General features: G+C 45.6%; 1 protein-coding gene across 17 annotated transcripts in view; it reads left to right on the top strand.

Annotated features, from left to right (window-relative positions):
• The window catches only part of ATXN2 (ataxin 2), a 1,509,788-nt gene that overhangs the window by 1,045,720 nt on the left and 446,486 nt on the right, over positions 1-17,582 (top strand). For all 17 annotated transcript variants that reach the window (XM_085634791.1, XM_085634789.1, XM_085634788.1 and 14 more), the window contains one exon: positions 8,861-9,045. In XM_085634791.1, the coding sequence (XP_085490917.1) occupies positions 8,861-9,045 (185 nt within the window). The remainder of the gene's footprint in view (positions 1-8,860; positions 9,046-17,582) is intronic.

The raw sequence follows: 17,582 nt of genomic DNA, 5'->3' as shown, positions 1-17,582 counted from the left end.
TAATCACAGACCTGTAATAGACCCGCATAATTCACTGACTGGTATCTGTGGAAGGTCACAATGTAGCTTAACCTTTAAACTCTCTGCCCAAAATGCATCTGTATTTCCTCAGGGAGAAGAAAGCAAAGCTATTTTTCCTCTCTAATGTGAAATCAATCCTGGCATCCACATCTATAACCCACTCCCATTCTATTTTCCATAGCTGTTCAAGAGGCATAAGAAAAGTATGAGGAGGAAGCCAGGTAATTTGTCAAACACAGAATTATCACTTGAAAAATATAATCAAAGCACAGGTACAGCCTGCGCAAAACAATACAGAAAATGACATTACACAGACATAATTCCAAGTAGCAAATGAGACTAAGGGAAAGTTAGATGGGTACAGTCACCTTTCTCGAGTTCTTCCACCAGACACCTGCAAAATCATTTGAATCCTAGTATTTTCTTAATCGAAAGGCTGATGCCAGGCACCTGTCTTTTTAAAAAAATATATATATATTTTTAAAAATGGCTAGAGATAACTTAAGACCAGAAGAAAGTCACGTTTTGAAATCCCAAACTCTCTGCTTTTCTTAATTCACCGGAGTTGACTGTGCAGAAGACCACTTCAGTGGGCTTTGCAGCAACCCTAGAACAAACATGGTAACCTAAGGGACCTTATTTGGTGCTACCCTTTTCTTGTCCTCCCTGTAGAGTGGTGACATCTTCTGGAAATAAATGGTTGGTAAAATCTTTCATATCCGGGGTTTTCCAGAAATCTATTTTTTCACAAGTAATGTCCCTTCTTTTGGTAAGTGAAATACCCTTTGGGGAATTCTGTGGTCCTTCTCTTTCTTTGCATTTGAAATTTTCACCACAATTATGCTAATAGTCCAAAACATTTGGCTTTGTCAAGCAAGTGACATTGATTGCTCCAGATGGGGCATGCTGTCCTTAGTACTAACAGTAGCTTCAGTTACGTTAACCTTCTCCTTGTAGTCTGCAAACTGCTCTTGCAAAATCAAGGCCTTCTGGCTTATTTAATGTTTGCAACTCAAGGGTAGCTCTCTTTCACTATTGCATTTATGTCCAGATGTTCTTACGGCAGATCAGAGGCTCATCAAAATACTTTTTTCCCTTTTCTCACTCTGCTGAAGATGAATAAAGATTGCAGAGACTAAGCCCTAATAGTGCAATTACATATAAAAATAATGACTCCTTATGATCATTGGCAACCTCTTTGATGGTTCCTAGTGCTTCAAATTAGGATAGTTGATCAGGACTGACACCATTTTTAGGTGGCTTTCAGTAGTGATGCATTGCCTCCAATTGGTAGAGGTGTCTCAGCAAGAAGGGTAAATACCGATTCTGCAAGAGGAATAGCAGCTTCTTTGGCTTTTATGTGAAGGTTACAGTTTATGCCTTGGGGCATTCCTTTAAAAAAGAAAAAATTGCTTTTATGCTTATGGTCATAATCAGCCTCAATTTTTTAGTGGTATTTCAGTTTGTTTTGCAGTACACAGCCAACCTCATCATGCAGGTAAACTCTCCTTCTTTTTACAGATAACAGCTGCAAAAAAGTTTGTTCTGATTTGTGTTCCTTGAGGCATACTAATGCTTCAAGGAGTGAAAAGCCAAGTTATTCTTTTCCAAGGCTCGGAGGGACACACCAGATCATAGCCCTTTTCCTACAGGTAAGTTTCCTTTGATCGAATAATCTCCCAAAAGGTCTTCCCTCAAAAATACAAAAGGAGCCTTAGGAAAGAGAAGCTTTTGTCTTTCTTGAAGAAACATTCCTGAGACTATTTGGAGTTATGGAACAGTTCCCCAGCTTTTCCTTGTGGAGCCAATTCTGAAGCTTTATAACATTCACTAAGAATTTCTGGCTCAGTCTGACAATTTGAGCACAGGTCATAAAGTCCACCTGGCCTTGTTGGAAATTATTAGAATGACTTCAGTTCCCTCTAGGCCACTTCTCAACAGTGGACCCGCTTCTTCAATATGGTGTCTCAAATATCTCCAAATTTCACATATTTCAATCTGTAGACTTTGATCTCTGCACCTAAAATGAAGTTGCTTACCTCCGCTCCATCCCCTGGCTGTCTAGCCCATCTACTACTTCACGTCTAAAGCCAGTTGAATGCACTTAAATACATTTGCAATAGTTACCAGAGTCAGCCTCAAAGTCAGACGAAATTAACCATGTGATATAAGAAAGGCAGAACATTCTCTTTGTGGCAGTTATTTCAGGATATGGGCAGTCCCTGTTTCCTGAAAGGAAAAAAGTGCATGTAAAGGGCAAGGGTAGGCACACACTAACCCCCATGCCATTGAAGGGGTGCGGGAGGCTCAACCCCCTACCCCCTTTTCCAGTTTAAATTAAGTTTAAGAAAGTTGCAGGGTTGCAACTCTCAAATCCTGACACCTAAAATGGCAGCCTAGATGTACATGCCTCAGTATCTGTTGCCATTTTAGGTGAAAGGTATTCTTGAGTTAGAAATTTGAATTATAATTCAAAAGCAAGCATCTGGGGGCAATGGAATGTGCCGCATATTTCTCGGATCAGCAAAAAAGTAAAACAATAAATACATTTAAAAAAGCCAAGCTCTATGTTCCAACCATTAAGTAGAGTGGTGGTCGGCCCCCTATGGAGAGTTGAATGCAGGAACTGGCCAATGGCCAGGCCTTGCAACCAACCACCAGCGGAGGTTGGCCCCCTGCAGTGATTTGGATGCACAGCTTGCAGCCAACCTCTGTTGCTCACAGCCAAGAATCTTGGCTTGTGTTGTGTGTGTTGGTAACCATAACTGACAAATTTCGTTGCTTTTATACATTTGAGCCAGGACCATAACTCAAGCTTTTAACTCTTGTTTTTCAGTGATTTTATTATGTACTTATTTTCTAACCCCTGTTGCACATGTCCTATGATTGTGTGAGGCAATTTCCCTAGGTTGTGGGCACTGTGAAGCAGAATTTTCCCAGTATCAGTCCATTTGGCAGGGTCTCTCTACATGAGAATAGACGCTTTCGTTTAGTGAGTGGTCCCGAGTAGGAACTGAACCATGAAATGAGTAATGATTGTCTCCAGATAGGTTGCCCAATCCTTTCCCTCTTTCCCATGGCCCAGGTTAGAAGGTGTCCTCGGTTTTGTGTTATATGCTTCCCTTTGAATGGTTCTCTGGGGATGCCTTCAAGTTCAGCTGGTCTCAAGGTCTGCTTTGTTTCTAATTCTGTCTGTTGAAATTTCAGCAGTAGTCTCAAGCATAGGTGGTCCTAATTGTCCCAGATTTGGCAAGAATGGTCTTGTATGCCAGTCTGTTGACACTCATCACTCAGTCAACTCTTACTCTCTTTCACAGGGCACACCTGCTCTTTCAGCAAGATGGGTATGCCCCCCACCCCAATCCCCAAACACTTTGGCTACACATGTGGAGTTTGAGCATTACCAGATAGCCTTTTTGTGTTCCAGACAAAGTTGTAGATGTCCTCTTGGCTGTCAGAAAACCTGCTAGGAAATCTATTTATGCAGGTTGCTGGAGCAAATTTGTGCAATAGTGCGAGTGAGAACACTTTGACTATGGTTCCTTAATCATGCCTTTCTTACATCCTGCGTTTCTTACTCTCTTCCACCTCAGGGGCTATGTAAGGCTACAGTTAAGGTTTGCCTGGCTGTTTAGTCAGCTTTCATGAATCTCTGTTTAGCTATCACCTTTTGTGATATATTTTGTGATATTTTCTGGCCAATCGAGTGTACCTTTCTAGGCCATTATACACACACCCTCTGGGACATGGCCAGCAAGATCATGCTTGGAGATATCAGAGGAGTTTTGGACCTCTTTCACTCAAACCATTCAGAACAGCCAGGATCCAGCCACATATGTGAGCAGGAATGGCCTGGATACTACGGATTGCTTGGGCTAAGCGGTGGCCATTAGTGTGGTGCTCTGGTGCCATGTGTTGATGTGATCCTCTGGCTTTTCTGGTGCTGTGAAAGCATCCTTTAAAGATATGCCTTTTGATGACTCCCTCCTATTTGCCGCAAAGGGTAATTCTGCCCTTTAACTCTAAGGAAAGCAGGACAATGGCACATTTTTTTGGCCCTGCTACCCCTGCTCAACAACTTCCTCATCAATTTTGACCGTTCTGTGGCTACGCCACAGGGTTGGTGTATAGACTATGGCAGGTCCGCCACCACTACAGCAGCCGTTCTTGTCCATTTGTGGCCGAGGTTTCATGTGCCCATCCTGCAGTTCTACAGACACTACCTGCAGATCAGGATGGGTCAGTAGCATTTTCAGTTTGCTCTGGTCCCCTTCGGCATTACCAGCCCCCTCAGGTGTTCACGGAAGTGATGGTGATAGTTGCAACCTATCTTTGAAGGTTGAGGTTACCAGTTTACCTCGTCGACTAGCTGTTGAAAGCAGGCTTGCCACAGTGAGTCATAGACCACCTACAGATGATGGAAAACCTCCTGACATCGTTTGGGATCTTGATCAGTGAGCAAAAGTCATAACTGACTCCAGTGCAGAGGCTTCCTTTTATAGTAGATGTTTTATGGACATGGTGCAGTTCAGCGCTTTTCTTCCATCACGACGAGTTCAGGACATTCAAACTATGATCCCAATGTTTTAGCTTTGAGCATAGACCTTGGTCTTGGCCTGTTGTCTACATGCATCATGCTTGCCCACTTTGCAAGGTGCCATATGCAGACTCTACAGAGAGATCTGAGGTTTCAGTGGGCCCAGCACCAAGGAAACCTGTCTGATAACATCCAGGTTTTGGAGGAGACTGCAAGAGATCTGCAGTGGTGACTGCCTGACTGAAACCTGACCAGCGGCAGACCCCTCTCCCTTCCCCAACCAGAGCTGACAGTGGTGATTGATGCATCCCAGCTGGGTTGGGAAGGTCATCTGGGAGAGGTAGAGATCAAAGGACTCCGGTGTGTGAAGTAAACCCACCCCCACATAAACCTGCTGGAGATGCAGGCCATCCACCAACTCTAAAGGCCCTCTTGCTATCCATCAAGGAAGACAGGTGTAGGTTCTTACTGGCAAGACTATCCCAATGTGATGTTGCAAGAAGCAGGGCAGGGTAGAGCAGGATCTTGAGTTTTGTGCCAAGAGGCACTTTGCCTGTGGAGTTGGTGGAGCGGCGGGCTGCTTCCTAATCGTGGACCACCTGGTGGAACCGTTAGTGTCTGCCGTGTGAGCTCAGCTGGCGTATCACAAATCGCAGTTTGATCCCGTAGTGGCACAAAGTATCTTCTTTCTGTCGGATTTCCCCAGAAAACTGTGTCTAGGAGACACATGCTGGCTTAAGTGGTGCATGGGACTCCTGTGTGCTTTACGGACCCTGCCTTTCCTGTCCAGTGTTCTGAATAAGATCAGAAACAACTGGACCAAAGTCATCCTAGTGGCTCCGGATTGGGCAAGGGGAGTGTGGTACTTCAAACTTCTGTGCATGAGCATCTGTCCTCTGATCAGGCTGCTGATTTGGAAGGATCTTCTATCTCAACAACAGGGCAAGGCTATGCATGCTAACCTGCACAGTCTACACCTCCATGTGTCGAGAATGAGCGTCAGCAGTTGACTATGGTTGATCTACAGTCTGAGGTTCAGGATGTCTTCCTTGGTGCCAAATGTCCCTCCGAAAAGTCTATTAATGCCTAGAGTTGGGACATATTTGTGGCCTTGTATGCAGTCCGTAACAGATCCCTGACAGGTCAAACTGTTGGATGTTTTGTTATGTTTTGTTATTGGTCCAGCAAGCTCTTGCAATGGACGCTAGTAAAGGTTATTTGTCTGTTCTTTTGCTCTTTTTGCATTTGCCAGACCAACCATCCTTTTTTTTTCCCTTCTCAGAGTTTTATATAGCTCGAACTTGACCCGAATCTGGTATCAGAGCGCTTTACATAGCACCAGTTATGTTACATGAGGGGACACATTCATTTTTGTTAGGCACAGGGAGATTAAGGGATTTGCCCAGAATCACAGGATGTTCGTGTCATTGCCAAGACTCAAACCCAGTTCCCCAGATTTGAGGTTGACTGCCCTAGCCGTTAGGCCAACTCCTCTCCCCCAATGTATACATCATGTCTTGTGATGCAGTTTATTGAAGATTTGACATCTGTGTTCTCACCCAAACAGTTTGTGATGGCGCAATGGGCTCTTAATCTGATCCTGATGTTCCTCATCCCTTTCAAGCCTGTGCACAGCTGCTTGTAGCGATTCATGTCTCTCAAAACTGTATTCCTCATTGCGATCACTTGAGCTCGTCGCTGGAGTGAGCTCCAGGCTCTCAAGGTTCAATAGCCCTACAGCACCTTTTTACCTGACAAACTGGTGTTGAGGACTAGGTGGCCTTTTTCCCAAAAGTTGTGACTCCCTTTCACGTTAGTCATTCCTTCATTCTCCAAGCATTCTTTGTTCTGCCTCACCCATGAAAGAGGAGAGACTCTATTGGGTGTACCTCAAAACAGCCTTAATCTTCTACATTGATTTCACTTAGCATGATTTAGTGGACAGTGGGCATTTTGAGGGACTCTCAGAGGCAAAGAAAGGTAAAGCACAACAGAAAAGGACTTTGTCAAAGTAAATAGTCCTCAGCACTTAGATCTACTATACATTGGCCAAGAAGCAGCCTCTGGAAGGACTGAGGGCTCATTAAACCAGGGCCAACGCTGCTACCACTGCATTGACCTGCATAGTGTTTGGTATTTACAACTATCAGGCCACAACGTGCGTGTCGGTGCACACGTTCAAGAAGCACTACTGACATGACAGTCTTGTACAATGGGAAGGGCATTTGGTCCTGCATGAATTTTTGGTCTGAGCACAATCTAGTCTTTTCCAGCATGGGGAGGCACTTTGTTGGTATGTATTCTATAGGTGAGGAATCTGCGAATAAAAGTATCCATAGAAAAATGAGTTAATTAATTAGTTAATTAATTTCACTTTTCGAGCCAGACGATCGTGCGGCGACGGGTGCATTTATTCACCGACACCCTTTTATCATTGAAAATTTCTGAGGTGACACAATTTTACTGTCTGGATATGTTTTTTCAAATCAACTGCTCTAATACATTGGCAATGGTCATGTGAAAACGCACCAAGCATATACTGTGAGCCCTGAAGAAGTCCAATTGTGGACGAAACGTGTTGACGTACAGTATTTCAGACTACTGCAACAACTACAGGTTAACCACCGCTTTGGGAGAGAACTGCTGTATAGTCTATGCACAAGCATATGATTTACAGCTCATATGACTCGAACCGAAAATGCTACTTACCAGTATGCATCTGTTCTTTGCAAGTAGAGCTGTAGAGTCATATGCACCCACCCACCTCCCCGGGTGCCTGTACCTGTTGCAGTTACATCTTACTTAGATGCATACATTCATAGACATCTCCTTCTAACTACTCTTACAAGCGCCATTATCACCCTCTGCGGGAAAACAATCTAACAATGGAGTCGATGCCCATGTGCAATATCACCTACGGAGGAGTCACCTACCTCTTCTTCGAAGAAAAACAAAGTGCAAACATCCAAACCCAACACTAGATGGCGATCTATGCACAAGCGTATGACTCTACAGCTCTATATGCCAAGAACAGATGCATACTGGTAAGTGGTAAGTAGCATTTTCCGTATAGTGAATATTTAATTTTTCTGCAGGTTCCTCACTACCTGTCCTCCTCTCATGATGACTCAGTGCCCTATACAATAAGATCCCAAGGTATGTAATCATGTTATGTGTTGCTGTTGTGATTGTTGATGCTTAGCTAGGGCCTTTAAAATTATAAGGAACTGATAGTCAGCGCACAGGTTAGCACCTTTTATACACCAATAGATGCAGACGAAGAGCTTTTCTCGACCAGTCTAACATGGAGTATTCTTAAAGTGATTAATCAACAGAAAGATTATGTATCCACTAGAAATATTGTTTCCAAAGGTAAGTAACTATTACTTCTTTAAATTCTCTTCCTTCATTTGATGCAGGTCCAGGGGACATTGCAGTATCTTCATCTCTTGTATACCTGTAGTTATCTTGCTGTCTAGGCAATACCAGTGATGTACATGTTATTGCCTGTTGTCTTTTGCCCTAACCAGACTCATTCCTTCTAAAATGTAGATATTATCGGTTTGAGTAATCAGTCACTTACCTAAATCAGTGAGTGGCCTGTGGTTTAAGAAGACAGATCTGTGCCAGGTTATCCCAATGTTACACAAATACTTATTCATTTGTTTTAGTTCTTTTTCGATAAACTACACTCCAGTTTGGTAGCCTCAGAGCATTCTGCTTAACGGAGGAGTTATGAGGTGGAATACCAGAACACACACTGTCATAATTGACTGATGGCTTCATTAAGGGGAACCAAGACTTTTGTTTGTTTTGTATAAGACTGCTGTGGTGGAGGAATGGTAAAGTCTTGGTAACAGTAGTCCACTAAGGTGTCTATGGCATTTACTAGGAAATAAGTTGCTAATTGGGCCCCAAGTGTTCTAGAATGTAGCCATTTGACGCAGTCTGGCCTAGCCTAAATGGAGTGACCACTTTTAATTGTTATGGTGCATGCTTACAGGCTGTTACATAATGTCAATGAGCCAGAGGGATATTATGCTTCCTAGAGGTAAGTATATCTCTCCACTGATTGTCTAAGCTACTCTCACAAAGTCTGCACTCTACATGGGATAGGAAATGTATTCACGTACCAGTGGCATGCACTAGATGGTTCCTTAACCAGCAGTGTTTTTTTACATTGAACTGCTTTCCATTAAAGTTTCTTGTGAAAGTGGATAGTGAGGACTATTTGATCAATTTTAAAGTTTAAGGACACATTTGCTTTCTTGTTCAGCATTGTATAATTACATTTTTTTGTAGTACAAAATATACAGCAACAACGACAGGATCAGCATCACCAGAACACCATGATGCATCAAGTCTCAGCAGCAGGACCACCAATAGTAGCTACTCCGCCAGCTTATTCAACTCAGTATGTTGCTTACACCCCTCAGCAGTTTCCCAATCAACCTCTTATGCAACATGTGCAGCATTATCAATCTCAGGTAAGATCTATAAAGGCTACCAGTTATTGTGAATATTGCGATGATGTTCAATGGTTGTTAATTGTTTCACTTTGCAGTTCTCTTCACATTGAACATTTGTCACCAGTCTCAAAAATTAATTGACTACCCTGGTATCTTTCTATTATATATGGATACTTATGCAGCATGACCGTGTTTTGGATTCACAAATTCCACATCATTTCGCATATAAAATTGTCATGTCTCTTGCCTTTTCTTTCTCCTAATATGTTTATAAATGATATTGTTTACATATATTTTACAATGCATTTTGTTATTTCATTCGCGTATATTCACAGTATAACAATATTTTCCTATGGATTGATAATGTATTAATAAGTTCCTCAGTTATATTTATATATTATGGTGGTTAAAGAAAAATGCAATAGTGATAAACAAATGTGCAAGGAAATTAATATATTTCCAAACACACCCATTTTTCACAAATCACAAGGCTTGTTTTTCTCAAAATAATACTGCAGCATAGAATTAAACTCTGAGTAAGAGCCTATTGGAAGAGTGAAGCTTCAGGCATTCCAGAAACAGCTTCAGTCCCATAATAGTGCGCATTAAGGTCCCACACTGGCACTACCTAAAGACTTCTCGGAAGAACAGAGGCATAACTTAAACAAAGGTTGGCATTGCTTCTCTCAGTTGACTGCAGATTAGAAAAACACTAAGTTATAAGCAGGTATGTGTGCTGTAGAAAAGGGACTCTATTAACCCACATCTAAATAAAAGGTGTTTGTCACAGTCTTTGGCAGGATTATATCTATAATTGGATTTAACGTTTGTGGTGAAAAAATTCCTTTGTGGGCTTGTCACGAAGACCTCTTCTTTGAAAGGCACCCATATACTAAAATTCCCAGAATTAAAGGATGGCAAGTCTGAATCCTACCCAGAACTTAAAAATAAAGTGACCTTCTGGCTAAATAAAAATAGACCTATGCGCTCTGGTTTGGATGGGAAGATCTTATTTGCCAGAAGGGTTGGTTGGGTTGGAACAAGGCCTAAAGATGTGGAGGGAGACGTCATTGTTGTAAATTTCCAGGATAGACGTATAGTGCGCCTTATCTGTGATGATAACTTATCCGGGGGACAGTTGGGGATAGGGGTGCGTGATCTTGGATATTTCTACCATGTACCCTCCCATAGCGCTGAAAGTTTTTTCCATCATTGGGGAGTGCCTAGAGTGCTCTCAGAGCCCATTATTTCCCATTCTGATCATTACAATCCTAATTTTAATTGCATCTTGGGTTGTTTCAATTGACCAGTATCTCATACCCAAAGGGAAGTTACGGCAGTGAGTGCTGACACTGAGAATAATAGGGCTGAAGTCGAATTCCCTTTTGCCGGGGTAACAAATCTTTCTAGTCAATCCCCTTTGCAAACTCATCTAGGGCACTCAAACCATCTTGACAGTAGCCCCAATAATATCTGTCAGTCTAATCTGTCGGGAATAGGGCTGGGCTCAATGATCTCGTGGAATGTTGCTGGCCTTAAGTCAAAAATGGATTCCCCTGAGTGGGTCCAATTTATGGGTAATTTTGATGTTTGTCTCCTTCAGGAGACCTGGTCCTGCGAACCGCAGTTTCTTCAAGGCTTTCTGAATTTCCACGTTCCTGCGTCAAAGGGACCCAAAGGGCGTCCGATGGGTGGGCTAACAATATGGGCTCGACAAGCATTATTCTTGGCGGTCAATGAAATTAACACAGGCTCCCCAGACATTCAATTGGTCAGACTATCCGCGGGCCCATTGGGTGATGTGGACATCTATAACTTGTACTCGAGGGGGACTAATGGGACGAAGTCCAGGACTCTGGTTGCACTGGATTCCCTTATCACACAGCGTTCAAGTGAAAGGGTAGTGCTTGTTGCAGGGGATCTGAATGTAACTTTTGAACCGCTCTTAAGTTCAGATTCTTGCTGGGGACTTGACCCAGTAGAAGAACAATTATGGGGTATCCCCGGCCTAGATATGGACCCAATAAAACGCTGGTCTGAGGCAGCAGTGCAGGTTAACGCCCTTTGTTATGAAAGAGGCCTGAGGGCTTTGAATGGAAGAACCCCTGGTGATAAGGAAGGGGCCTACACCTTTGACAATGGCCGACACAAGAGCAGAATTGATTATGTACTCTGCAGCATGAGGTTATGGCAATCTGTAAAAGATATGGTTGTAGCTCCCAGACCAGAAAGTGACCATAATCCTCTATGTGTAACGCATCGCTGGTGGAAAAGTAGTAATGAAGAACCAGCAGAGGCGTCATCTCCTCCACCTGAGGTATTTCCCTCAAACGATATGCGCAGGCTTAAGTGGTGTTTGGTTATGTCTAACGAAAAGGCAATTGATAGCATTAATATATTGCTGTCTGAAGTCATTGTGGAGCTTGAAAGATGTAGGCTCTCTGACCAAGGAGTAATGGCAGCAACTGGCCACCATGAAATGTTCTTTGAGGAACTACGCCAGTTTTTTGTTAAACCATCTAGGAGAGGTAGTCGACCACCCCCTAAACATTTACGGTGGTATGACGCTGATTGCAAAAGTGCCAGAACTAATCTCACTATAGCCCTCTCCAGTGGCAGTATTGATCACGTGAGGGAAGCTCGCCAAGTATATAAGAAATGCATAGCTACAGCAAAAAAGAATTGGGACGAGCAATATTGGATATCCCTGAAAGATGCTAGTGATATCAGGGACTCACGATTATTTTGGAACATCATCAAGTGGGGTAGGGGAGGGTCCCCAGATAGACCAACAAATCATGTTTCACAAGATGACTGGGTAAACTATTTTAGGTCCCAATATGCATGTGACCCCCAGTCAAACCCCATAGGGGAAATATCCCTTGTTTTTTTCCCTAGTGGCCCTTTTTGCACCAAAGACACTCTATTGGCCCTGGGATCCGTAGCAGCTGGGCGCGCTCCAGGTCTCGATGGGATACCATCTGATCTTTTCCTTGGTAACAAAAAACCCTGGAGCGAATACATTACCCTTTTGGCAAATGCAATTGCTGTTGGTGCGCCAGTTCCTAAATCCTGGGGGGGGGCTGTCATAATTCCTGTGTTTAAAAAGGGTGACAGAACCCTCCCTGGAAACTACAGACCAATCAGTCTAATTGACACAATCCAGAAGGTTATTGGGAGGATGTTATTGAACCAGGTGTTAGCATGGGCTGACGATAATATGGTTCTCTCTGACCTTCAAGCTGGTTTTCGTAAGGCAACCAGCACATTGGATCAGGTCTTTAGATTTGTGCAACTCCACTGGAAAGTGGTCACCCTGGGGAAAGGCAGTCTCTATGTAGCATTTGTGGATCTGAGAGCTGCCTTTGACCTTGTCCCCCGTCATCGGCTATGGGCTGTGCTCAATAAATTAGGACTCCCGGTAGAAATTTTGACAATGATAAGGAGGCTTCATGAGTCTAATTTTGCAAGGATCCAGTGGGGTGGAGCAGGTGAAGTCACTCCAGAGTTTCCGGTCGAGCGGGGTGTGAGGCAAGGCTGCACCATGGCTCCAACCCTCTTTTCCTTGTATATTAATGGGATTGCCCAAGCTATGCTTAACGCCACTATTGATGCCCCAAAACTTGCTGGAGTTACTACTCCGATATTAATGTTTGCGGATGATACGCTAATCGTATCAAAAACTCCAAGTGGCTTGCAAAGAGCATTAAAAGTCTTTGAGGAGTTTTGTCTTGGCCATGGTTTGGAGGTAAACGTGACCAAGACCAAACTCATGGCCTTTAATCCACACCCAAATCGTAGAGTGAGTAAGTTTTTTTTGGATGGGCAACAAATAGAAATGGTTTCCAACTTTGTCTACTTGGGTATACACATAACTAGTACCGGCAAGTGGGATAAGCACATTGAGGTCGCTGCCCTGAAGCTTAGACAAATCTCGGGAACCCTGATAAAAGAACACAAGAAGTCTTTCACCAAGCCCGTTAAACCTGTACTCCAAGTCTATGAGGCAAAGGCACTGGGTTCAGCTTTGTACGGGGCAGAATTATGGGGGTTTAGTAGGCTGGCTCCCCTAACAACAGCAGAAAATTCCTTTCTCCGTAGCGTAACAAGCCTCCCGCAGAGTTCACCAATGGTCCCTGTAAGGTACGAGCTTGGCAGGAATGCCGTTGCAGATATCGCCAGATTACGTCCAATTTTATACTGGCGAAGGCTTTGGACTACTCCCGAGCTCTCTTCGTATGCTAAAGGGATTATTGATGTCATAGAACTAGATGTCTTTAATAAAATCGAATGGCTGAAACAGCTCCGTCAGACCTTAACAGCCTTGGGCATGGCGGGACTATGGAGTGAACCAACAACTGTGCAGTTCCCCCCAAAGAAAGTTATGAAAGCTATTTATTGGGAGTGGGTTAACCACCAGGTGTGGAACCGGGTAAATCCTAATGGGATGGCTGGTCGTTATCTGGAGGCGAAGTTTACACCCGCCTTTGAACCCTATTGGGACCTGATCACAAAGCCTAGAGACAGGAAGCTGTATTTTCAGTTGCGAGCAGGTTCTCTTCCAATTAAGTCTCTTACAGGCAGATGGTCTAGTGCAAACGAAGAGATCTGTCCAGCTTGTGGGGTGCATGTTGAATCTATCGCCCATCTACTGTTTGTCTGTCCAGCACTTGCTGTTCCAAGGCGAGTGTGGTTGTCACCATTATGTAGGAATTTGGGTACCACGAGCAGTGCCATTGCATTAAGAATTTTATGTACCAGCACTTCCCCAACCATTTCTATCCCATTAGCAAAATTTCTGGGTTGGGCGTGGAACCTAAGGGCGAAAGCCTCTAGCAAACCACAGATAATTCCCTCTCAAGCTATCGCCATCGCTGTTGCCTAGTGCCAAATTCTGTAAAATGTTTTTACAATGCTGCTGCCCAGGGGGTTTTTTAATCATACATTGTTAGAATTGCTGTTAGTCTGATTAGTTTAATGCTCTTTTAGAATTCATTTTAGCTTATTTATTGATGAACTTAACGATTTTAATGTGTTTTTATATGTAATGTCTTTTGATTTGTGTTTGTGTCTTTCATGATTTTGTTAAATCGAATAAAGACTAATGGTACTAAATTTTGGTTGTCTGATATCTTTTTTTTAATGTCACTTGATTGTGACTTAATCAAGGCTTAAGTATTGCAGAAGTTCTTATTATGGATGATTGATGTTATCGACATCTTGTTGTAAAAGTAGTAACTTGAGTAATTTATCTTATTGCTGGAAATGTAGAACCGTTGCGTTTTGCTCTTCCTCTTTTCTGTCTATTTGGGGGATTACCTGCCTAAATATTCAAGACTAGAAAGCTTTTAAATTAAGAATGATGTTCTTTAAATATTTTTGTCAGGATGTGTATCTTTGGGTTGCAATTCACAAATTAGTTCAAAGAGTGCATATGAATTAACGATTAAAATGTTATTGCGGCTACAAGCCATAAAAGTAAAATAAAACATAATATAAAATTGTTAAAGCATTAAAATCGAGCAAGCATACAAAAAAAAGAGCGATAAAACCTGTTTAAAACAGACAAGCATTATAAAAATGTATTAGATAAAACTATACAGCCAAAGCATTTCATAAGCTCAATAAATTGGGTATCAAAAATAAGCAAATACGGGGCCTGGCTTGGACGGCCAACAATTATGCTAATGACCCGAAGGGGTAAAGAAACGAAAATCTGTGGGAGCGGAGGTGAAGGGCAGTGACGGATGGTTGATGCGCCGCGATCCGACACCATCTGCTGCGTGGTGTAGACCCGGACCGATTGGAGGCCGGAATTAGCCTGACACCCCTGCATCGGATCCTGCATGCGCACTGACGGGCAGGAAGGACCCAATTGCGGCATAGGAGAGAATCCGTTGGATGGGGATGCCTCCCCTCTGGGCCTGTGCCTCCCTGCATGGTGCGGTGCCCCCACAAGTAGAAGACGGCTGGTCAGGCAGGGGAGCTTAAGGGTGCGTCGCCCAATCCTGCGTGGACTAGGCGCTGCTTTGGTGCTTGCGGTGGTCCTTGTGCCCCAGCACCACCCCCCATACGGTGAATAGTTTGGAGGCGCATCCAGTCGGTGATCGTGACTGGCCTCTCCGTGGTGGGGGGGCTCAGCCTGGAATACAGGCCTGGACCATAGGTTGTGGGTTGGAGCCCAGGACGACACAGGGGTGGTCTGCGGCGCCGAAAGCTGCGATCCTCTCCGAGGGCTGGACACCAATCGCCTGCCAGGCAAACTACAGCATTAGACCATCTGACGTGGGAGAGACATCTGTGCATGGGTCCTGTGGTGAGGCTGTGCCTGGGGTGCTGAGGACGTGTGGGGGCGCGTTGTGGACCGGGGGTCAGGCGAGTCTGGTCCCATTAGGGGGCCTACTTGGCCGGCCGTCGGGGACTGCGTAGGCGGCTGGGCTAGGCCTGGTACGGCTTGTGGCCCGATTCCGTGAGGCCCAGCCTGCAGGGCGATCCCTAACCAACATCGCAGTGACGTTGGAGGCAGTGTCCTGTGGCCTGCAGAAATGGGAAAGACGAAGGAAGTGCCCCCTCGCTTTAAGATCCTTGGGATCACCAATTCTGCCACCTGTCCGCCCATCGCCATGGGCAGGGATAAGCCAGGCACCATGGGTACTAAACAGAGCATCCTCGACCATTATGCCACAACCTCAGGTGGGGCCGCGGTGGGAGACGCTGGCAACAGGATGCCTGACAATGCAGTGCTCCTGGCGGCAATCACCGAAGCAAGAAATACGCTGACGCCAAGCTTGGTGCAGTGGGATCCGAAGTGTCCTTATCTGAAAGAGACAATTCGTTATAAATTCCTTACTTGGTGAATTACCCCCAAGCGTCAGACTGGATCTGGAGAATTTTTTCATCAGCACTACCCTTGCGTGTCGAAAGGTAGCGTCGGTCGGCTCCGCGCTCGTCGTGGTCGCCGGGAAGACGTCGCGGCAGCCACTTAGACGCCGCCCTCGCGCGCTGACATCAGTTCTTTATATTTCCGCGCCAGCCAGCGCAGATCCGGACAGAGCAGTACCTCCAGTCACTCTTTGTCTGACTTTTTACCGACTTTTGTCAACTTCGTTTTTGAATCTTTGACTCCTGGTGCACGTCAGGGACGCCCGATTTCAAGGCTTGCGGTTCCTGCCGACGGTTGATGTCGGTGACGGATCCTAACCGAGTGTGTCTGTTCTCTTTGGAACCCGACCATGACTCCAAGTCGTGGTCCGGCTGCCTGACCATGAATTTGAAGTCTTTGCGGGAACGCTCCCGAAAGCTTCTTGAGGCCAGGCAGGCCGCTCGAGGTCCCGGTCGCTTGGGAGGTCGAGGGACCGGTTACGGAGTTGCCGCCACCACCACCAATCTTCTTCCAAGTTTTCGAACTCCTCCGATAAGTCGAAGCACAAGATGAAGTCGAAGAAGCATCGTCTCTGTTTGACTTCTCCCCGTCCGTCGGCCGACGAGACGAGGAATGCGGGTGGTGCCCCTCCTGCGACTCCGCGTGCAGAGCCCGCTGGGTCGACTCCAGGTTTCCCTCCTTTCCCGGGAGCCGGTGCGACCCAGCTTCGGAGTTTAGCCGAAGCAATGCATGCTATCTTTGGGCAGCTCTACTCTGCTGGCGCACCTTCCGGCCCCGCGGACTCGGGTTGGGGCTTGGGGCCCAGGGCCTTCGGTGGCTTCGGCCCCGGCACTGCAGTGTCCCTTTGGATCCAGGCCTGGATCCAGATCGGCGCAGGTCAACCTGACTGCACCTCCCCCGGTGCCAACTCCACCGGCACCACCTCAGCAGCAGACGCCGGTTCTGTCCCGAGCCGGCGTTGACACCGGCCTCCACCCCAATGTAGACACTGAGCCGGACCGGCGTCACCTGATGTCAGAACCGACACTGATGGCTACTTTTGTGTCCCCGTTCTCCCCTGGTCCTTTCAGGCCGGATTGGCAACCAGAGGAGGACTGGGGGAGGGGGGGGGGGGTGTTCGTAGCCCCTTTGACTGACCAGTTGGGTTACAAACCGGACTGGAGAGAGGAACTGGGAGAAGCCAGTGTTCTGGATACCTCACCAGATCACGGCATGTTGTCTCCTCCTGCCGTGGGTACGGAGGAGGGAGCATCTTATGCAGTGGTGTGGCCTAGCTTCGGCCGAGGCTCTCAACCTCGAGCTTCCTACGGTGGCGGTCAGGACTAATCTCCTGACAGAGTAGCTTCAACCGGCAGCAAGCTCTTGGGAGCCCCTGCTGCCATTTAATGAAGCCATAACCGACATCCTTTTGGGAACCTGGTCCAGGCCCAACACAGGGGCTCCTGTGGATAGGATGATTGCCCGATGCCACCGCCCGCCCCAGGCCACCCCACTTGCCTCTCCCAACACCCCACCCCTGAGAGCTCGGTGGTCCAAACCTCCATGTCAAAAGGCGCATTCCCTAACGCACCACATTTTAGGGAATCCATTCACTGTGTACTGGACCCCACCGACTCGCTAGGCAGGACAATTTGCACTTTGGTAGCCCTTCGACGCTACGCCTGGCTGAGGT

The sequence above is a fragment of the Triturus cristatus genome, chromosome 11, assembly GCF_964204655.1.
Source record: "Triturus cristatus chromosome 11, aTriCri1.1, whole genome shotgun sequence".
Classification (NCBI taxonomy): Eukaryota; Metazoa; Chordata; class Amphibia; order Caudata; family Salamandridae; genus Triturus; species Triturus cristatus.
Note: the sequence above shows the minus strand (reverse complement) of the source record. Positions and strands in the feature narration are given on the sequence as shown.